This window comes from Zalophus californianus, chromosome 9, assembly GCF_009762305.2.
Source record: "Zalophus californianus isolate mZalCal1 chromosome 9, mZalCal1.pri.v2, whole genome shotgun sequence".
Classification (NCBI taxonomy): domain Eukaryota; kingdom Metazoa; phylum Chordata; class Mammalia; order Carnivora; family Otariidae; genus Zalophus; species Zalophus californianus.
This window is the reverse complement of record NC_045603.1, coordinates 128,394,988-128,419,209: the sequence shown is the minus strand read 5'-3', so window position 1 is coordinate 128,419,209 and position 24,222 is coordinate 128,394,988. Positions and strand designations below refer to the sequence as shown.

The 24,222-nt window shown below is 40.3% G+C and overlaps 1 protein-coding gene across 1 annotated transcript in view; it reads right to left on the bottom strand.

Annotated features, from left to right (window-relative positions):
- Positions 1 to 322: 322 nt before the first annotated feature.
- The window catches only part of CCDC3 (coiled-coil domain containing 3), a 117,952-nt gene continuing 94,052 nt past the window's right edge, over positions 323 to 24,222 (bottom strand). The window contains exon 3 of the mRNA XM_027595196.2: positions 323 to 2,995. Coding sequence (XP_027450997.1) covers positions 2,720 to 2,995 — 276 coding nt within the window. The 3' untranslated portion in view covers positions 323 to 2,719. The remainder of the gene's footprint in view (positions 2,996 to 24,222) is intronic.

Sequence of the window (24,222 nt, the reverse complement as noted above, 5' to 3'; positions counted from 1 at the left end):
GCAGATGATAACAGGCACCTGGGGAATTCCCTTTGGCAACAGATTCAAATGTATTTTTGCAGACATTGATTAATGAAGCTTCTTTTCCCCTGTGAGGAGCAGACCCAGATACCACTGCTTTTCTGCAGGTGTGTTGAAAGGTGGGAACCCTGGGAAAGAGGGTCAAGTCATATCCCCAGGGGAACATCAAAAGAGATCTGAGCTCAGTCTCCTACATGCCCCAGCTGTTACTTACAGATGCTCCCCCAAAAGGATCGAAAGTGCTTTTCCAGGCCAAAGCTGGAATCTCCCTGACCCAAAAGAAACACACATCACCTTACCATTGTGGCTGAAATACCGCTATTTATTAAAAAGGCAGAACATAATGCAGCTGTAGTGATCCAGGTTCCACAGTTCTCAAAACACTAGCTGTAAATCACCCTGAGGCTTGTCATTCCCTTGGGTGGAAGCAAAAGTGCTTTCATGGACCCAGAAAGACTAAACTGTTGTACCGTACTATGAAGGATACAGCTAATAAAGGAGCAGAAGCAGCTGGGAAAAGTAAAGCTCCCATTCTATCCTGTCCAGAGTGCAGACATCTCCCTCTGAGCAGTAGCCTCAAGTGACGCAGGTCTGTCCTCCCAACCAGCTGCCAGAGCAAGAAGAATGTGGTTTTCCTAAAGGCAGTGGAAGGGAAATCTGATAGTATAACTGCCATTTCCAACAGACAGGACAACATAATCAGGTGCTGCAGTGTCTGGAGTGGTCTTGGGGGGGGGGGGGATTTCCTGACGAGGAACCTGAAGGTTCTATCTGGAACACGGAAAAGAGACTTGTAGATTTGGAGGTCCATCAGAAGACAATCACAAGACGCTCACTCAGTTGCCTTCTTAAGAACAAAACTGCAACTGGATCAAATGTACCTAAATTAAGGGCTCAGATGTTCTATATAGTGGATACTCTTTTTACTTGTAGTACTGTCTTTAAATGTTTCTTTCCAAACAGGGTGAAGTGCTCTGAGATCATGTACAAAACTTGACACACTGTCAAGTGGGCTCATGTGCAAACATTACTCCCAGGGTTGGACAGCCCTGGTGTGTGGGAAGTGTGTGCATACAGAAGCAGAGACTGGAATGCCTGGAACCCTGTCTGGTATTTCCACCATAGGCATCTTCGCCACAAGCATTTTCACTGCATAATTGGCCAGAAGGCAATTTGGCCATAAAAGATAAAATAACAAAAAACAAAAGAGGGACCTTACTAATTTCTTCATTATGTCCTTTTTAAGAGAAGTATCCATTCTCCAAATCCTAGGATGCACATTTGTAACTGAAATTTGTATTACATTATGAAAGCCTTCTACATTTCTGTTCATTCCTAGCATAATGATGCATGTCTATCAAGAGATGTTCAAAAGTTCTATGGGACATACAGAAGAAAAGCTGTAAGGCATTTCTGAGTTATTATAACTGATAAACTCCCATTCTGTATTACAGTATGGTATGCAATCTGGCCTTGTAGTCTTATTTCACACTTCCAGTTAGTTACTGTATTTTCTATCAAGTTGCTATATGGAGTTATCATCCACTGTTTCAAGACCACCATGTATACTGGTCGTAGACCATTAGGAGGGCTAAGATTCATGTAATAGAAAAATGAGAACGTAGTTTGGTTTCATTTCTCTATTGACAATCAGTTATTTTCTCTCTGACAGCAAAATTGCCTTACGGCCAATTTACTTAGGTGGTGAAAATGCTTGCATCAAGGCTCTGCAGAACTGCCTGGAACAGGCTCTTTGGGTGCCTGGATGGGAATGAGGCACGGTCACTTGATTCCAATAGGTAAGGAGGTATCTTTGCAGAACAGAAGTTAATAGTGTACTGGGTCAATTCACCTCAAATTCCGAGCAGCTGGAAGGAGTTAATGAGCAAGCAGTAAATTTGCATTCAGTAGGGGCTGAGATATTGCTCAGGCTCTTCCCAACTCAGGAACATGGTTTGGTAAAACATGACCCATCCACAAAGGCAATTCTCCTTTAGACTAAAGTGACCCATAGGTGTCCTCTTTAACTCTGGGTAACTCGTGTTGGAAATTGGGTATAATTCATCTTGTTCAATTACCTGCTCCCACGCACCCGCCCCCCCCCCCCCCAGTGCTTCAGCTGTGAGGAAATGCTGGCTGGAGTAAGGACACCATGCACATGCATATTTGCAGGCATCCTTGGGTGCTTTGCAAGCCTGCCCTCCTCCTTCCAAAACTGGCAAAGGAGACACCAGAAGGTTCCAAGACTTGCTGCAGATCCCTTCTCAAAACTAATGATGGTCCTGGAGCTCAGACCTGGAGATTCCACTGCCTCTCTTCTAAATAAGGTTGAAACCCTTGATTCTTGTACACCTAGAGATTCTAAAATATTCTTTCCACAGTCAGTACACTTTCCAGTGTGCTCCTGAAAGCTGGAGACAGGCCCTAGGCAAGCACATGATATTCCAGGATCGTGCTGCCTCTGGACTTGCAAGCCCTGGGTCTGGGAGCGAGGCAGAGAGGGGAAGAAGCCCAGCAACTAAGAAAATTAGCAAGACTTGCCCCTTCAAGTAACTAGGCACTACCAAATGCGTATTAAAAACATCATCTACAAGATTTTTTGACCTATGTGCACATTGAAACCTACCATCACTTTACATTCCCTGGCAAGAGGCAACATGTTCCAGCAGAGCCAGGCTAGGCCACTACCCAGTCCCTGCTACCCCTGCAGGTACGTGGCACCTGGTGGCTCCTGCCCCAGGGCATTAATGTGTGGGAGGGCACCTGCTGCAGCTGCTAATTTCTCGCTGAGCTTCTGGTTCACCAGCTCCAGGCGGCGACCATTCTTCCGTGTCTGCCTCAGTGCCCTCTTGACCTTCTTCACCCGATCCCGAAGCTGTTTGTTCCGCTTCTCCAGAGTGGCCACCTTCTGCTGCAGTTTCTTGACGTGGTCCTCCTCCTCAAACAGAGCCTTCTGCACGGACGAACACATGAGCTGGGGGGGGGAGGGGGGGAAGAAATGCCATGGGAGAGGCAGGCGAGTTTCATAAAACCTCCCTAGAGCAGTGTCCCTGGGTGCTGTCACGTACCCAACAACACAGACTCTGACAGCCAATGGCTCCAACCCCAGGCTGAGGACAACCCTCAAGGCCCCTTCTTGGTTTCACCCTGTGAACCCTGCCCTAACAGCAAATATAAAGTACCCTCTCTGGGGTATCTTCCATAGCTTAATTTTTAAAAGCTATTGCATATTTTGTCTTTTTAAATGCTTACCAACTTGTATACTATTGATTCCCTGAGGGGATTGGTGACTTTTCACTTTTTGCTCTGATTCAGCAATTTTGCCTATTCTAACCTGGCTTTAAAACATTTTCCAGGAAAGCCTAAGTGTGAGGATCTGCCATAGAGGACATTCAAAGTATTTTTACTTAAAGGGCTTTGCTGCACTATGCATCAAATACTCCTACTCTGGGAATCATTCTGGTCATGGCAGGATGGGCTTGAAGGAAGGGGCACTTTTAAAACCTCAGTTTTTGCTTCTTACCAAAACCCCCCTGGTTCTTTTGGTTGTTGTGGTTTGGTGTAACAAAATTTAGAATATTTTTTCTGTAAAAAAAAAAAAAAACACACAAAAGAAACACAACACAAATCAATTAAAAAAAAAGCTCCAATAAATCAATGAGTAAAAGACCAAAACCCAAAACAAAAAAATATACAAAGTGGGGCACCTGGCTAGCTCAGTCAGTAGAGCATGTGACTCTTGATCTCAGGGTTGTAGGCTCGAACCCCACATGGGTGTAGAGATTACTTAAAAAATCTTTATTAAAAAAAATACACAAAGAATAGGGATAGTTCACTGGAAAGGACATATAAAGATACATGCCAATTAGGGCTTTAATGAACTGCTCTTTTTCAGACTGGCAAAATAAAGTCAATAGTTGGAGAAATAGGCACTCTTATCCTGTGGATAGAGTGTAAACCTCTATAAAAAGTGATTTGGCTATATCTACCAAAATGAAAACTGCATATTCCCTGTGACTTAGTCATTTTGGAACTTGATCTCATTGAAATACTCCCACGTGTACAAACATATATATACAACAAATAATATTGTCCTAAGATTGAAGAGTGACATTAGCATCATGGCAGCCTAAGACATCCCTCGTTTTTGTCCCCCAGCCCCACAGTAAAAATTGCGCATCCATCCCTAAATATTAGTGCCTTTGAGAGAGCTATGGGATCCAGGAGGAGTCTGGGCCACCCATGTATCAGGTAACAGGCAGAGAGACTTCATTCCTACCTAGGAACCCTGCAGTCATCTGCGTACCACCAGTTCCAGGGTCTCTCAGTCAGAGGACCTCAACAGATTTCTCCAAAGAAGATATAAATACAGCCAACAGGTATATGCAATGGTGCTAGACATCACTGCTCATTGGAGAAATGAAAATCCATACCACAATATCATCACCTCCTACCTATTAGAATGGCTTTTATCAAAAAGACAAGAGATTCCAGTTCAAGATGGTGACATAAGAGGATCCTGAACACCTCTCCTTCCATGGACACACCAAATATACAGCTACCTAAAGAACAATTTCCTCTGAAAAATAAATTAGTTGAGTGACTCCTATATATTATACAAACAAGCAAAAAACCCACATTGCAATATGTAGAAGAGGCCAAGACACATACCATCAACCCCAACCCCAGTGCCACAACTCAGAATTGGGAGGGAACTCACAATTCTGAGCTTCTCCTTGAGGAGCAAAGAATTTGAACCCCAACTGTTAAGATGTGTATCTGAGACAGGAGCCCCTGTGCAACAGGTAGCTTCAAAAGCCACCAGACTTATGTCCATGAGATTCACAGGCTATGCAAAACTAAAAACCTCATGGCAACCATCCCTCAGGACCCAGTGTAGAAGCAGCAGACTGAAAAGCACCCCATCTTTCTGTGAAAGAAGTCTATTTGCTTATCTTAGAGTTTTGGCCTGATAAGCAGGTTTCTAATTTAACAAACTGATAAGACTCTCCAAAGACTGTGGAGGGCTGTGGGAGTCCTCTTCATGCTCCCCCTCTGTTCCAGGTTAACCTCAAGAAAGGAGCTTGTCTACACATCTGGCACCCTGGCTTTTGTGTCTGATGCTCAGAGGACCCATCCCTTGAGAACATGGCACATGTTTATGAGTTCATTAGGACAGTAGCAACCAAAGAAACACTTACTAACTGTCTAGCACCACAGACCTCAGCACACAGGGAGCATATACAGAAATGCCCATCTTCCTATCTTCCCCTGAAAGAGAAATCTGCAAACTTTAAAAGTTACTACCTCAAGTTCTGCTTTCCAATCAGCCTGAATCCAGATGCTGACTGAGATCCTCCCCTTTGAGACACTGAAAGGTCTTGGCACAACCTCCACTTCTGGGAGCCACTAAGAATAAAGCAGGCTGCTTGGACAGTCACAGAGGTTGAGAGACAGCCAAGAGCTAATAAGCCAGAGGCGAATGGGAGACTTGGCTCTTTTATCTAATGCATAGAAACCAATACAGAGAATAGATCAAAAGGAAGAAACAGAGGAATATGTTCCAGACAAAAGAACAGGATAAAACCCCAGAAAAAAACCTTAATGAAATGGAGATAAGTGATTTGCCTGACAATGAGTTCAAAATAACAGTGATAAAGATGTCCACTGAATTCAAGAGAATAACACATGAATCAAGTGAAAATTTCAACAAGAGTAAAGCAAAGTACCTAATAGAAGTGACAGAGCTGAAGAATACAATAACTGAACAGAAAAATACTACAGAGGAGTTGCACAGCACACTTGAAGACACAGAAAAAAGGATCCATGAATTCAAAGGGCAGTGGAAATTATCCAATCAGAGCAGCAAAAAGAAAAAAGATTGGGGACTCCGTAATGTGAATGTTGGTCTGCTTGGTGTTGTCCCCTAAGAGAAATAGAGAAAGAGGCAGAAAATGTATTTAAATAATAATGGCTGAAAACTTCCCTAACCTGGGAAAGGAAAACAGGCATGCAGATCCAGGATGCCCAGAATATTAAGTAAGATGAACCCAAAGAGATTAGCACTGAGATACACTGTGATTAAATTGTCAAATTTAAAGATAAGGAGAGAATCTTAAAAAGAGGGAAAAAAAAAAAAAAACTTGTTATGTACAAGGGGACCCGGCACACACGAGACTATCAGCAGATTTTTCAGCAGAAATCTTCCAGGCCCATAGAGACTTGCATGACATATACAGGCATACCTCATTTCGCTGTGCTTCACAAATACTGCATTTTCTACCAACTGAAGATTTGTGGCAATTTGCTGAACAAGTCTATTGGTGCCATTTTTCCAACATTCATTTTGTGTCACATTTTGGTAACTCTTGAAACATTCAAACTTTTTCCTTATTAAATGTCATGGTGACCTAGGATCTTTGATGTTACTCTCATACTTGTTCTAGGGTGTCACTAACCACACCCCCATAAGAAGGTAACTTAAATGTGTGTTTTCTGACTGCTCCACCAACTGGACATTTCCCCAATCTCTTTCCTTCACCCTTGGGCCTCCCTGTGCCCTGACACACAACAATAGTGACATTAGGCCAGTTTATAACCCTACAATGGCTTCTAAGTGTTCCAGAGAAAGGAAGAGTTGCCTATCTCTCACTTAAATTCAAAAGCTAGAAATAATTAAGCTTAGTGAGGAAGGCATGGCAAAATCTGAAACAGGGCTGAAAGCTAGACCCCTTACACCCAATAGTTAGCCAAGCTGTGAATGCAAAGGAAAAGTTCTTCAAGGAAATTAAAGGTGCTATTCCATTGAACACACAAATGATAAAAAAGCAAAACAGCTTTTTGGCTGAAGTGAAGAAAGTTTTAGTGGTCTGGAGAGAAGATCAAACCAGCCACAGAATTAAGCCAAAGCCTCACCCAGAACAAGGTCCCAGCTCTCTTCAATTCCATGAAGTCTAAGAGAGGTGAGGAAGCTACAGAAGAAAACTATGAAGCTAGCAGAAGTTGGTTCATGAGGTTTAAGGAAGACACCATCTCCGTAACATCCAAGTGCAAGGTGAAGCACCAAGTACAGATGAAGAAGCTGCAGCAAGTTATCCAGGAGATCTACCTGAGATAATTAATGAAGGTGGCTGCACTAAACAATAGATTTTCAATGTAGTTGAAACAGCCTTCTATTGGAAAAAGATGCCATCTAGGGCTTTCATAGCTAGAGAGAAGAAGTTAATGCCTGGCTTCAAAACTTCAAAGGACTGGCTCTTTTGTTAAAGGCCAATGCAGCTGGTGACCTTAAGTTGAAGCCAATGCTCATTTACCATTCTGAAAATCTTAGGGCCCTTAAGTATTATGATAAATCTACTCTGTGTTCTATAAATAGAACCAAAAAGCAGGCTGAATATGGTTCAGGTTAAAAAACAAAACCAACATGGTTTACTGAATATTTTAAGCCCACTGTTCAGATTTGCTCAGAAAAAAAGATCTCTTTCAAAATATTACTGCTCATTGACAATGTAGCTGGTCACCCAAGAGCCCTGATGGAGATGTGCAATGAGATTACTGTTTTCATGCCTGCTAACACAATAGCCAGCTGCAGCCCATGGACCAAGGAGTCACTTCATATTTCAAGTCTAATTATCTAAAAAAATACACTTTAAAGGCTATAGCTGCCATAGATAGTGATTCCTCTGATGATCTGGGCAAAATAAAAACGATTCTAGCTGCCAGTAAGAACATTCATAATTCATAGGAAAATGTCATACATCAACATTAACAGGAGTTTGGAAAAAGTTTATTCCAGCCCTCATAGATGACTTTAAAGGGTTCAAAACTTTAGTGGAGGAAGTCACTGCAGATGAGGTGGAAGTAGAAAAGAACCAGAATTAGAAGTGGAGCCTGAAGATGGGACTGAATTATTGCAATCTCATGATAAAACTTGAACAAATGAGGAGTCGCTTCTTCTGGATGAACAAAGAAAGTGGTTTCTTGAGACGGAATCTACTCCTGTTGAAGATACTATCAAGATTGTTGAAATGAAAACAAAGGATTTAGAATATTACATAAACTAAGTTGATAAAGCAACAGGGTTTGAGAGGATTGACTCCAGTTTTGAAAAGGAAGTTCTATGGGTGAAATACTATGAAACAGCATCACATGCTATAGAGAAATCCTTCATGAAAGGAAGAGTCAATCACTCTGGTAAACTTCATTGTTGTCTTAAAGAAATTGCCCCAGTCTCTTCAACCCCCACCCTGATCAGTCAACAGCTATCAATGATAACTACTCTGACCTGAAAGTTCAGATGATGTTTAGCATTTTTTATAAAGTATTTTTAAATTAAGGTATGTATATGTATTTTTTAAGATATAATACTATTGTGCACTTAACTTTTATATATACTGGGAAAACAAAAAACTCATTTTACTTGCTTTATTGCAATAGTCACTTTATCGTGGTGGTCTGGAACTGAACCCACAATATCTCAGAGGTATGCCTATAGATATAAAGAGTGGAAAGAAAAAACTGCCCACCCAGAATACCCTACCCAGTAAAACTATCCTTCAGAACTGAGCGTTTTCCAGAGAAGCAAAAGCAAAAGGAATTCATCAGCACTAGACCCACCTTTCAAGAAATATTAAAGCTGAAAAAAAAAAAAGCATAACAACATATGCAGGTATAAATCTCACCAGTAAAGGTAAATATATACTAAAATTCAAAATAATGTAATGTTATAAAGGCAGTGGGTTAATCACTTATAATGCCAGTGTGAAGGTTAAAAAACAAAAGTAGTAAAAATAATTATACACATATATGTTAATGGATAAAAAGATGTTGCAAATTGTGACATCAAAAACAAAATGGAAGGGGAGAGTTAAAATGTGGAGCTTTAGAATGCTTTCAAAAATAAGTTCTATGATCTTTAAGTTACCGTTTAATAAGTTGTTTTATATAGATTTCATGGTAACTACAAAGCAAAAACCTATAGTAGATATACAAGATAAAGGTTTCTAAGCATACTACTACAGAAAATCATCAAATAACAAAGAGAGCACTAGGAAAAGCAAGGGATAAAGGAATTACAAAACAACCAGCAAACCATTAACAAAATCGCAATAAGTACATATCTATCAATTATTAAATGTAAATAGTCTAAATGATCCAATAAGAAGGAATGGTTTAATGGATCAAACACATGACCCATCTATATGCTGCCTACAAAAGACTCACTTCAGCTTTGAAAACACAAAGACTGAGGGTGAAAGGATGGAAAAGAACATCCATGCAAATAGAAACTAAAGGAGAGCCAGGGTAGCTACACGGTTATCAGAAAAATAGACTAAGAGAAGGGCTATAATAAACACAGATCATGATATAATGATAAGGGAATCAATTCATCAAAGGGATATGACATTTGCAAATATTTGGGTACCCTATAGAGGAGCACCTAAATATATAAAGGAAATATTAATAGACCTAAAGAGAGAAATAGACAGTCATACAATAAGGGACTTTACTACCCCTCCATCAAAAATTAATAGATTGTACTTAAACTACATGTTAAGCCAGATGGACTTAATGGATACATACAGACTCTTTCATCCAGAAACAGCAGAATACACATTCTTCTGAAATGCACATAGAACACTCTCCATGATCAATCCTATATTAGGCATCACATCACATATCTTAATTAGAAAACTGAAATCCAGGGGCGCCTGGGTGGCTCAGTTGGTTAGGCGACTGCCTTCGGCTCAGGTCATGATCCTGGAGTCCCGGGATCGAGTCCCACATGGGGCTCCCTGCTCAGCGGGGAGTCTGCTTCTCCCTCTGACCCTCCCCCCTCTCATGTGCTCTCTCTCTCTCTCTCTCATTCTCGCTCTCTCAGATAAATAAATAAAATATTAAAAAGAAAAAAGAAACCTTTAAAAAAAAAAAAAGAAAACTGAAATCCACATATCAAGCTGTTTTTCTGACCAAAATGGTACTAATTACAAGAAGAAAATTGGAAAATTTACAAATATGTGGAGACTAAACATGCTCCTGACCAGTGGATCAAACAAGTAATCAAAACAGCAGAAAAAGCATTTGACAAAGTACAGCATCCTTTCTTGACTCAAACTCTTCACAGTGTAGGGATAGACGGTACATACCTCAATATCATAAAAGCCATCTATGAAAAACCCACAGCGAATATCATTCTCAATGGGGAAAAACTGAGAGCTTTCCCCCTAAGGTCAGGAACACGGCAGGGATATCCACTATCACCACTTGCTATTCAACATAGTAGAAGTCTTAGCCACAGCAATCAGACAACAAAAAGAAATAAAAGGCATGAGAATCGGCAAAGAAGAAGTCAAACTCTCAGTCTTTGCAGATGATATGATACTGTATGTGGAAAACCCAAAAGACTCCACCCCAAAACTGCTAGACCTCATACAGGAATGCAGTAAATTGGCAGGATATAAAATCAATGCACAGAAATCAGGTGCATTTCTATAGAGCAACAACAAGACAGAAGAAAGAGAAATTAAGGAGTCAATCCCATTTACAATTGCACCCAAATCCATGAGATACCTAGGAATAAATCTAACCAAAGAGGCAAAGAATCTATACTCAGAAAACTATAGAATACTCATGAAAGAAATTGAGGAAGACACAAAGAAATGGAAAACGTTCCATGCTCATGGATTGGAAGAACAAATATTGTGAAAATGTCTATGCTACCTAGAGCAATCTACACATTCAATGCAATCCCCATCAAAATACCATCAACTTTTTTTCAAAGAAATGGAACAATCCTAAAATTTGTATGGAACCAGAAAAGAATAGCCAGAGGAATGCTGAAAAAGAAAACAAACCAGGTGGCATCACAATTCCGGACTTCAGGCTCTATTACAAAGTTGTCTTCATCAAGACAGTATGGTACTGGCACAAAACAGACACATAGATCAATGGAACAGAATCGAGAGCCCAGAAATGGACCCTCAACTCTATGGTCAACTAATCTTCGACAAAGCAGGAAAGAATGTCCAATGGCAAAAAGACAGTCCCTTCAACAAATGATGTTGGGAAAATTGGACAGCCACATGCAGAAGAATGAAACTGGACCATTTCCTTCCACCACACACAAAAATAGACTCCAAATGGATGCAAGACCTAAATGTGAGACAGAAAAATCCATCAAAATCCTTGAGGAGAACACCACAGGCAGCAACCTCTTCGACCTCAGCTGCAGCAACTTCTTCCTAGAAACATCGCCAAAGGCAAGGGAAGCAAGGGCAAAAATGAACTATTGGGACTTCATCAAGATAAAAAGCTTTTGTACAGCAAAGGAAACAGTCCACAAAATCAAAAGACAACTGACAGAATGGGAGAAGATATTTGCAAATGACATAGCAGATAAAGGGCTAGTATCCAAAATCTATAAAGAACTTATCAAACTCAACACCCAAAGAACAAACAATCCAATCAAGAAATGGGCAGAAGACATGAACAGACATTTCTGCAAAGAAGACATCCAAATGGCCAACAGACATGTAAAAAGTGCTCAACATCGCTCGGCATCAGGGAAATCCAAATCAAAACCTCAATGAGATACCACCTCACACCCGTCAGAATGGCTAAAATTAACAAGTCAGGAAACGACAGATGTTGGCGAGGATGCGGAGAAAGGGGAACGCCCCTACACTGTTGGTGGGAACGCAAGCTGGTGCAGCCACTCTGGAAAACAGTATGGAGGTTCCTCAAAATTTGAAAATAGAGCTACCCTATGACCCAGCAATTGCACTACCGAGTATTTACCCCAACGATACAAATGTAATGATCTGAAGGGGCATGTGCACCCCAATGTTTAGAGCAGCAATGTTCACAATAGCCAAACTATGGAAAGAGCCAAGATGTCCATCAACAGATGAATGAATAAAGATGTGATACACACACACACACACACACACACACACACACAATGGAATATTATGCAGCCACCAAAAAAAAAATGAACTCCTGCCAATTGCCACGATGTGGAAGGAAATAGAGGGTATTATGCTAAGCAAAATAAGTCAATCAGAGGAAGACAAGTATCCTATGATCTCACTGATATGAGGAATTTGAGACACAAGACAGAGGATCATAGGGGAAGGGAGGGAAAAATGAAACAAGATGAAACCGGAGAGGGGGATAAACCATAAGAGACACTTAACTCAGGAAACAAACTGAGGGTTGCTGGAGTGGAGGGGGGTGGGAGGGATGGGGTGGCTGGGTGATAGACACTGGGGAGGGTATGTGCTATGGTGAGCGCTGTGAATTGTGTAAGACTGACGAATCACAGACCTGTACCCTTGAAACAAATAATACTTCATATGTTAATTAAAAAAATTAAAACAAAAAAATACAACATACCAAAACTTACAGAATGCAGTACAATCTGAGAAACAAGAAATTCAAATAAACAACCTTTACACTTCAAGCAACTAGGAAAGGAAGAAAATACAAAGTGCAAAGTTAGTGAAAGGAAGGAAATAATACAGATCAGACCAGAAATAAAAGGAGAATAAAAAGACAACAAAAAAGATTAGTGAAACAAACAGACTAGACCAGAAATCAAAGAGAAGTTACAACTTTTACCACAGAAACTGGACAATTAAAAAAAAATGGATAAATTCCCAGAAACATAAAACCTACCAAGAGTGATTCAAGAATAAATAGAGAATCTGAACAGATTACTAGTAAAGAGATTGAATCAGTCCTCTGTAAATCAAAAACCTGCCCAAAAAAAGTCCAGAAGCAGAATGCTTCAGTGATGAATTCTACCAAACATTTAAAGAAATATTAATACCACTCCTTGTGCAAACCTTGCAAATTCATTTTATAAGACTATCAATTATCTTGATATCAAAATCTGACAAGGTCACTACAGAAAACAAATTATAGGTCAATATCCCTGATAAACATATAGGAAAAAAACCCTCGACAAATTATTAGCAAATGAAATTAAACATAAGATCATACACCACAATCAAATAGGATTTATTTAAAGGATGCAAAGGCAGTTCAACATCTGTAAATCCATCAGTGTGATACACCACATTAACAAAATGAAGGATAAAAACCATATGATCATCTCAATCAATGCAGAACAAGAAATTGACAAAATTTAACATCCCTTCATGATGAAAACTCTCAGTGTTATAGAAGGACTGTACCTTAACATAATAAAGGCCATACATGAGAAGCTTACGGCTAACATCACACTCAGTGGTGAAATGCTAAAAGATTTCCCCCTAAGATGAATAACAAGATAGGGTTGCCTACTCTACTCTCACCACTTTTAAATCCTAGCTACAGCAATTAGACAAAAAGAAAAGGTATTCCAATTGGAGTAGAAAAAGTAAAACTGTCTCTATTTACAAAGGATATGGTATTACATTTAGAAAATCCTAAAACTCCACAAAAAAACTGGTAGAGTAAAATAGTTCTGTAAAATTGCAAGAGACAAATATATTAAAATCAGCTGTGTTTCCCTACTCTAATAAACTATCAGAAATAGAAATTAAGAAAACCCATTTACAACTGCACCAGAGCATATAAAATCTAGGAATAAATTTAGCCAAAAAGGTAAAAGACCTGTACACCAAAAAACTAAAATTAAATACAATCCCTACCTAAATTCTAATGGAATTTTTCACAGAAATGGAATAATCATAAAGTCTGTATGTAGCCACAAAAGTCCCTGAATAACCAAAGCAATTCTGAGCAACAAAGATGAGACAACACACTTCCTAATTTCATACTATATCACAAAACTACAGTAATCAAATAGTATGATACTTGCATAAAATCAGACAGATCAATAAAACAGAGTCCAGAAACAAACCCCTCCATATACAATCAATTAATTTACAACAGGGAGAAAAGAATATACAATGGGGAGAAGACAGTTTCCTTGATAAAGGGTGCTGAGAAAACTGGACCCCCATCTTACACCATACACAAAATTCACTCAAAATGAATTAAAATATTTGAATGGAAGACCTGAAAAACCTAAAACTCCTAAAAGAACACATAAAGGCTAAGCTCCTAGGCACTGGTCTTGGCAATGAATTTTCAGATTTAACACCAAAACAAAAAAGCAACAAAACCAAAAGTAAATAAGTGGGACTCCATCAAACCAAAAAGCTTCTGCACAGAAGAACCATGAACAAAATGAACAAACCACCTAGGGTAGACTGGGTAGATGGTGGAGTATGAGGATCCTGAGCTCAACTTGTCCCACAGACACAACTACATGTATTGTAACTCTCCCTGAAAACAGGCAAAGCAGATCCTCCACAGCTAGTTGTAGAGAGAAGGCCACATGGAAAAGGTTAAGAAGGGGTAGGAATGCAGTCAGGAACTAAACCTCTGGTGCTACCAACCACAACAGTAAGGAATATCACAAACATAGAAAAGAGAGGGGATCACACCCCACACGGGGCACTAACCACCTGGCCTAGGGACTCACACTAGGAAAACAAGTCCCCATAAGGTCTGGCATTGAAAGTCAGTGGTTCTTAACTCTAAGAGCACCTAAGGGTGATAGGAAACCGAGTTCCCACCCTTAAACAGCCAGCATTCCCACTAATTCTGCCCAAACACAGTTTGAAAAGCACCTAGGATATACGTGGAAAGGATTTGTTGACTAATCGGATGCCAGAAGTGCAGCCATCTGCAGGAGATTTCTCCAGGAACAAAAGTGCTGACAGGTACTGTTTTTCTTGCCCTCCCCCAGCCTAGACAGCCTGACACTTGGAGAGTGTTAACACTGGCTGTCACTGCAAACCCCACCCCAGCAGTCAGTCCTCCAAAATGACTCCTGCCCCACCACACCCAGCAGGCAGCCCAGCATGGGACTGGCACCTCTCCAGGCCAGTGACTCTGGCCCTGAGGTGGGGGGTAGCTAACACCACACACCACTACACCCACAGCTCCCGCAGCCAAGCCTCTCATTGACTGTGCAGGGAGCAAGCCCTACTCATCAGTACACTCACAGCCATCCTAGTGGTAAGTGCAGACACCCAGGCTGGTTAAGTGCGAACCCCCTCCCCCGACCAGTCAGCCCAGCCTCTACTTTGCACATAGGAAGTGAGACGTGTACACCAGTGGACCCATGGCATACAAAGTGGGTCAGTGCAGTGAGCTGAGCTGAGGGCCAGCTCCACTTATGAGCATGCTCACATCAATCATGCTTCAGCCACAACCAGAGAGCATACACAGCCCACACAGGGGACATCCCTGGAGTACCTGGCTCTAGTGACCAGAGGGACCTGGACCACAGGGCACTATAGGATCCCATACACATAAAGCCACTACTTTCAAAAACTTAGTTGGCCTACCTAATACATAAAAACAAACAAAGAGAGTTAGACAAAATGAGACAGAGGCAAATATCTGAAATGAAAAAAAAAAAAAGACAAAATCACAGTAAAAGAGCTAAAAGAAACAAACAATCTGGTTGATAAAAAGTTCAAAGTGATGGTCATAAAGATACTCACTGGACTTGAGGGAAGAGTGGATAAACTCAGTGAGCACTTCAACAGAGACAATATAAAACAGAGCCAAAGAATACACTAACGGAAATGAAAAGTACACTAGAGGGAATCAACAACAGATTAGAGGATGCAGAAGAATGGATCAGCTTGCTGGAAGACAGAGTAATGGAAAGCAATCAAGCTGAGCAGCGAAAAGATAAAAGTGTATTAAAGGAGAAGGGAAGATGGCAGCAGAATAAGAGGACCCTAAGCTTTGCCCAACCCAAGAATACAACTATGTAACTATATCAAATCATCCTACATACCCCAGAAACCAACCTGAAAACTGGCAGAACAAACTCCACAACTACAGGTGGAGAAGAGGCCACATCGAAGAAGGTGGAAAGGGCAGAAACACGGTTTGGGAGAGAAACAGATTGTGGTCACTGCAGTCATGGAGAAGGGTAAAAGACAGGAGCGCATAGGGGAAAGTAAGCCCCACAGCAAGTGGCTTAGAAAGTGCGAGAGGCCACGTTTTCTGACTTTTGGCAACCAGTGGGGCTTAAAGTCTGGAGTTTTAAAGGTCAGTGGGCTTTGCTTGGGGAGAGCCCAGAGTGCGCTGGGGCTGCTCTGGGAGAGAAGGAAGGGCAAACAGCCCACAGCATACAGCATGGAAACTGATCTGAAGACCATCTGGGAACACAGTGGGAAGGTTATTTGTGCATCTCTGAGTATGTCCCAGAGAAGCAGCATTCATGGGGAGACCCCTCCCAAGGAACAAAGGAACCGGCAGGTGCCATTTCCTTCCCCAGCCCCTCAGCATAACCACAGGACCACCTGCAGGAATCAGTGTAGAGCAGACATTAGCTGCCTAATTTGCTTACACCAAGCCTCCCCCCAACCCACTCCAGTGGAAGTGCCCTTCCCAGTCATGACTGCTTTAGTCCCAGCATGGCAGGCCCTATCTTCCAGAAGATCAACCCAAACCCTTACCCCACACCATGTCTCCTGACCTAGGAGCTTTGCAGGACCTCAGTTCTGGAAGTGGTGGGGACAGATTTCATTTCACAAGCAGACCAGAACACAGCTAGTTAAAAATTGCCACATTCAGGCCAGGGACCGAACACTGCCCACAAATAGAGCCTCTGAAGATGGCCGGCCTGAAAGATAAAGGAACAAGGACTAAATAGAGTGCACACAGCACACACTGGAGATACTCCCTGAAGTGCCAGGCTGTGAGGAACAAGGGATACTATACAGCAGGGCACTACAGGATTCCTTCTTCATAAAGCCATTACTCTCAGGAGAGGTAGCTGACTTTGCTGACAAAGAAGCAGGCACGAAGACTTAGACAAAATGAGAAGACAGAGGAATTTGTCCCAAATGAAAGACCAGGATAGAACCACAACCAGAGACCTATGTGAAACAGATCTAAGCAATATGCCTGATAGAGACTTTAAAGTAATGATCAAGAAGATACTCACTGGGCTTGAGAAAAGAGTGGAAGGCATCACTGAGACCAGTTAACACAGAGACAAGAAATAAGAGCAGAGATAAAAGAGTTAATCAACAAAATGAGAAACATGCTTGGCGGAAAGAATAGCAGACTGGAAGAAGCAGAGAAATAAATTAATGACCAAGGAAACAGAATAATGGAAAGTAATCAAGATGAACAAAAGAGAAAAAAAGAATTATGCAAAATGAGAATACTTAGGCAACTCAGTGACTGACTCCATCAAATGTAATAACATCCTCATTATAGGAGTCCCCAAAGAAGAGGGAGAAAAGGAGCTGGAGAATGTCTTTGAAGAAATAATAGCTGAAAACTTCCCTTATCTGGGGAAGGAATCAGATATCCAGATCTAGAGGCACACAGAACGCCCCCCCGACAAAATGAACAAAAGCAGTTCCATACCAAAACATACTGTAATTAAAATGGCAAAATATACCGACAAAAAATATTAAAAGCAGCAAAAGATGAAGTAACACACAAGAGAAACCCCCTAAGGCTAGCAGGGGATTTTGCACAAGAAGCTTTCAAAGTACAAGGGAGTGGCATGATATATTCAATGTGCTGAAAGGGAAAAATCTGAATACCCTATCCAGCAAGGATATAACACAGAATAGAAGGAGAGATTAAGAGCTTTCCAGACAAAAACTAAAGGAGTTCATGACCACTAAATCAATCCTGCAAGAAATATTAAGGGGGATTCTTTGAGTGGAAAGGAAAACCAAAAGTGATAGTATAAATTTAGGAAACACAAAAGTTGGGGGAGGGGGGGATGAGTATTTATGTAAAAAAAAAATCAAGGTACTCACAAAATAAAAGGTGGTAAAATATGAAGCCACATACCAAAAACATGGAGAGGAATAAACAATGGGTTCAAACTTAACCCTCACCTTAATATAGATTGCTACGTACAGAAATATAAAAACCTAATGGCAACCACAAACCAAAAACCACTAATAAGGGGCACCTGGGTGGCTCAGTCAGTTGAGCATGTGAATCTTGGTTTTGGCTCAGGTCATGAACTCGGAGTTGTGAGATCAAACCTCTAATCAGGCTCCTCATTCAGCCGGGAATCCACTTGAAATTCTCTCTCACCCTCTCTCTCTCTAAAATAAGTGAATCTTTTTTTAAACACTAATTAATATGCAAAGAATAAAGAAAAAATCCTGCTCTATAACTAATGAAAACACGAAAGGATGAGAAAAAATCTTCAGAAACAACCACAAAACAAGTAATGGTCATAAATACGTATCTATCAATAATTACTTTGAATGTAAAAGGACTAAATGCTCCAATTAAAAGACAAAGGGTGACAGAATGGATTAAAAAAATAAAAGACCCATCTACATGCTGTCTACAAGGGACTCATTTTAGACCTAAAGCTACCTGCATATTGAAAATGAGCGGATGGAGAAATATTTATCAGGCAAATGGATGTCAAAAGAAAGCCAGGCTAGCAGATCTTGTATCAGACAAAATAGACTATTTTGTGTAATTTTTTTTTAATTTAAATTCAATTAGCCAACATACAGTACATCATTAGTTTCAGATGACAAAACAGACTTTAAAACAATGACTGTAATAAGAAACAAAGAAGGACATTATATAATAATAAAGGGGACAATCCAACAAGAAATGATAATTGTAAATATTTATGCACCAAACATGGGAGCACTCAAATACGTAAAAACAGTTAATAACAAAGGCACCAATTGATAATAACACAATAATAGTAAGGGACCTTAACATCCCCACTTAAATCAATAGATCATCTAAACAGTAGATCAATAAGAAAACAATGGCTTTTCCTTTCCCTTAAGATCAGGAACACGTCAAGGATGCCCACTCTCGCCACTATTGGTCAACATAGTACTAGAAGTCCTAGCAAGAGCAATCAGACAACAAAAAGAAATAAAATGTATTCAATTTGGCAAAGAAGAAGTCAAACTCTCTCTCTTCGCAGATAACATGACACTTTATGTGGAAAACCCAAAAGACTCTACCCCCAAATTACTAGAACTCATACAGCAATTCAGTAATGTGGCAAGATACAAAATCAATGCACAGAAACCAGTTGCTTTCTTATACACTAACAATGCAACTGTAGAAAGAGAAATTAGAGAATCGATTCCATTTACAATAGCACCAAAAACCATAAGATCCCTCGGAATAAACCTAACCAAAGGGGTAAATGATCTATACTCTAGGAACATACAGAATACTCATGAAAGAAATTGAAGACGACACAAAAAGATGGAAAAACATCCATGCTCATGGGTCAGAAGAATAAACATTGTTAAAATGTCTATGCTACCCAGAGCAATCTATACTTTCAATGCCATCCTGATCAAAATTCCAACGATATTTTTCAAAGTGCTGGAACAAACAATCCTAAAAATTTGTATGGAATCAGAAAAGACCCCGAATCGCCAAGGAAATGCTGAAAGAGAAAAACAAAGCTGGGGGCATCATGTTGCCTGATTTCAAGCTATATTACAAAGCAGTGATCACCAAGACAGCATCGTACTGGCACAAAAACAGACGTATAGACCAATGGAACGGAATAGAGAGCCCAAATATGGACCCTCAACTCTATGGTCAAATAATCTTCGACAAAGCAGGAAAAAACATGCAATAGAAAAAAGACAGTCTCTTCAATAAATGGTGCTGGGAAAATTGGACAGCTATATACAGAAGAATGAAACTCGACCATTCTCTAACACCATACACAAAGATAAACTCAAAATGGATGGAAGTCCTCAATGTGAGACAGGAGTCCATCAAAATCCTAGAGGAGAACACAGGCAGTAAGCTCTTTGACACTGGCCACGGCAATTTCTTTCAAGATACATCTCCAAAGGCTACAGAAACAAAAGCAAAAATGAACTTTTGGGACTTCATCAAGACAAAAAGCTTCTGCACAACAAAGGAAACAGTCAACAAAACAAAGAGGCAACCCACAGAATGGGTGAAGATATTTGCAAATGACACTACAGACAAAGCACTGATTCCCACGATCTATAAAGAACTTCTCAAACTCAACACCCAAAAAACAGTCAAGTCAAAAAATGGGCAGAAGACATGAACAGGGCACCTGGGTGGCTCAGTTGGTTAAGCGACTGCCTTCGGCTCAGGTCATGATCCTGGAGTCCTGGGATCGAGTCCCACATCGGGCTCCCTGCTCAGCAGGGAGTCTGCTTCTCCCTCTGACCCTCTTCCCTCTCGTGCTCTCTATCTCTCATCCTTTCTCTCTCAAATAAATAAATAAAATCTTTAAAAGAAAAAAAGACATGAACAGACACTTCTCCAAAGAAGACATACAAATGGCTAACAGACACATGAAAAAATGTTCATCCTCATTAGCCATCAGGGAAATTCAATTCAAAACCACATTGAGATACTACCTTACACCAGTTAGAATGGCAAAAATTGACAAGGCAAAAAACAACCAATGTTGGAGAAGTTGTGGAGAAAGGGGAACCCTCTTACACTGTTGGTGGGAATGCAAGTTGGTACAGCCACTTTGGAAAACAGTGTGGAGGTGCCTCAAAAAATTAAAAATAGAGCTACCCTATGACCCGGCAATGGCACTCCTGGGTATTTACCCCCAAAGACATAGATGTAGTGAAAAGAAGGGCCACGTGCACCCCAATGTTCATAGCAGCAATGGCCGCAATAGCCAAACTGTGGAAAGAGCTGAGATGCTCCTCAACAGACGAATGGATAAAGAAGATGTGGTCCATATATACAATGAAATATTACTCAGCCCTCAGAAAGGATGAATACCCAACTTTTACATCAACATGGATGGGACTGGAGGAGATGATGCTAAGTGAAGTAAGTCAAGCAGAGAAAGTCAATTATCATATGGTTTCACTTATTTGTGGAACATAAGGAATAGCAGGGAGGACATTAGGAGAAGGAAGGGGAAAATGAAGGTGGGGGGATCGGAGGGAGATATGAACCGTGAGAGACGATGGACTCTGAGAAACAAACGGAGGGTTCTAGAGGGGAGGGGGGTGGGGGGATGGGTTAGCCTGGTGATGGGTATTAAGGAGGGCACGTACTGCATGGAGCACTGGGTGTTATACAAAAACAATGAATCGTGCATCACTACATCAAAAACTAATGATGTATGGTGACTAACAAAACAAAATAAAATAAAATAAAAATAAGAAAACAATGGCTTTGAATGACACACTGGACCAGATGGACTTAACAGATATATTCAGAACACTCCAACCTAAAACAGAATACACTTTTTCAAGTACACAGGGAACATTCTCCAGAAGAGATCACATATTAGCCCACAAAACCACCCTCAACAAATTCAAGAATACTGAAGTTATAGGAAGCATCTTTTCTGGCCACAATGCTATGAAACTAGAATTCAACCACAGGAAAAAACCCAGAAAGACCACAAATACATGCTACTAAACAATGAATGGGTCAACGAGGAAATAACAGAAGACAAGGTACATGGAAACAAATGAAAATAAAAACAAATGGTTCAAAACCCTTGGGATGCAGCAAAAGTTGTGCAAAGAGGGAAGTTTATAGCATCAAGAAGCAAGAAAAATCTCAAACAACCTAACCATACACTTAAAGGAACTAGGAAAAGAACAACAAAGCCTAAACTGAACAGAAGAGAGGAAATAATAAAGATTAGAGCAGAAATAAATTTTACAGAAACTAACAAAACAATAGAACAGACCAATAAAATTGATAAACTTCTAGTCAGACTTATCAGGAAAAAAAAATAGAAAGGACTCAATAAAATCACAAATGAGAGGAGTAATAACCAACACCACAGAAATACAATTATAAGAGGTTATTATAAAAAAACACATGTCAACAAATTGGACAACCTGGAAGAAATAGATAAATTCCTGGAAACAAACTACCAAAACTGAAACAGGAAGAAATAGAAAGTTTGAAAAGACCAATAACCAGCAAAGAAATTCAATCAGTAATCAAAAAACTTCCAGGGGTGCCTGGGTGGCTCAGTCATTAAGCATCTGCCTTTGGCTCCAGTCATGATCCCAGGGTCCTGGGATCGAGCCCCACATTGGGCTCCCTGCTCGGCGGGCGGCCTGCTTCTCCCTCTCTTACTCCCTCTGCTTGTGTTCCCTCTCTCGCTGTGCCTCTATCAAATAAATAAATAAAATCTTAAAAGCAAAAACAAAACAAAACAAAAAAACTTCTAAACAAAAGTCCAGGACCAGATGGCTTCAAAGGCGAATTCTACCAAACATTTAAAGAAGATTTAATACCTATCCTTCTCAAACTATTCCTAAAAATAGAAAAGGAGGGGAAACTTCCAAATTCATTCTATGAGGCCAGCATTACCCTGATATCAAAACCAGATAAAGACACCACTCAAAAGGAGAAGTATAGGCCAGTATCTCTGATGAACATAAATGCAAAAGTCCTCAACAAGGGACACGAGGGTGGTTCAGTCAGTTAAGTGTCCGACTCTTGGTTTCAGCTTAGGTCACGTTCTCAGGGTCAGGAGATTGAGCCCCGCATCCATGCTCAGCAGAGTCTGCTTGAGATTCTTTCTCCCTCTGCCCCTACCCCTCACCTCAAATAAATAAATATATTTTTAAAAATCCTCAACAAAATATTAGCAAACCGAACACATACATTAAAAAAAAAAAAATCATTCACCATGATCAAGTGTGATTCATGCCTGGGTTGCAAGCATGGCTCAATATTTGCAAATCAATGTGATACTTCACATCAGTAAGAGAAAGGATAAGAACCATATGATCATTTCAATAGATGTGGAAAAACATTTGGCAAAGTACAACATCCATTCATGGTAAAAACCCTCAACAAAGTAGGTTTAGAGGGAACATACCTCAAGATCATAAAGGCCCTATATGAACAACCCACAGCGAATACCATCCTCAAGGGGGAAAAAGTGACCTACCCTAAGGTCAGGAACGCGGCAGGGACGTCCACTCTCACCACTTTCATTCAACATAGTATTGGAAGTCCTAGCCCCAGCAATCAGACAACAGAAAGGAGTAAGAGGTGTCCAAATCAGCAGGGAAGTAGTAAAGCTTTAACTATTGGCAGCAGACGACATGATACTATATATAGAAAACCCGAGACGTCACCAAAAAACTGCTAGAACTGATACACAAATTCACTGAAGTCACAGGATACAAAATCAACGTACAGAAATCTGTTGCATTTCCATACACCAAAAATGAAGCAGCAGGAAGAGAAATCAAGCAATCATGCCATTTTCAAGCATACCAAAAACACTAGGACACCTAGGAATAAACCTAACCAAACCTATAGTCTGAAAACTATAAAATACTGATGAAAGAAATTGAAGATAACACAAATAAATGGAAAGACATTCTGTGCTCATGGACCGAAAGAACAAATATTATTAAAATGTCTATGCTACCCAAAGCAATCTACACATTTAATGCAATCCCTATTGAAATGCCAACATATTTCACAGAGCTAGAACAAACAATCCTAAAATGTGTGTGGAACCACAAAAGTTTCCCCGAATAGCCAAAGCAACCTTGAGAAAGAAAAGCAAAGCTGGAGAGATCACAATTCCAGACTTCCAGTTCTGTTGCAAAGTTGTAGTAATCAAAACAGTTTGGCACTGGCACAAAAACATAGGTCAACGGAACAGAATAGAGACTCCAGAAATGGACCCTCAACTCTATGGTCAACTAATCTTTGACAAAGCAGGAAAGAATATCCAATGGGCAAAATACTGTCTCTTCAACAAATGGTGCTGGGAAAACTAGACAACCACATGAAAACGAATGAACTGGACCAGTTTCTTACACCATCCTAAAAAATAAATTCAAAATGGATTAAAGATCTAAATGCAAGGCTGAAACAACAAAATCCTAGAAGAGAGCACAGGCAGTAACTTCTCTGATATTGGCCAGAGCAACTTTTTCCTAGATAGGTCTCCTGAGGCAAGGGAAACAAAAGCAAAAATAAACTACTGGGACTACATCAAAATAAGAAGCTTCTGCACAACAAAGGAAACAACAAAACTAAAAGGTAACCTATGGAATGGGTGAAGATATTTGTTGCAAATGACATATCTGATAAAGGGTTAGTATCCAAAATATATAAAAAACTGATAAAAATCTAACACCTCAAAAGCAAATAATCCAGTTAAAAAATGGGCAGGAGACATGGTTA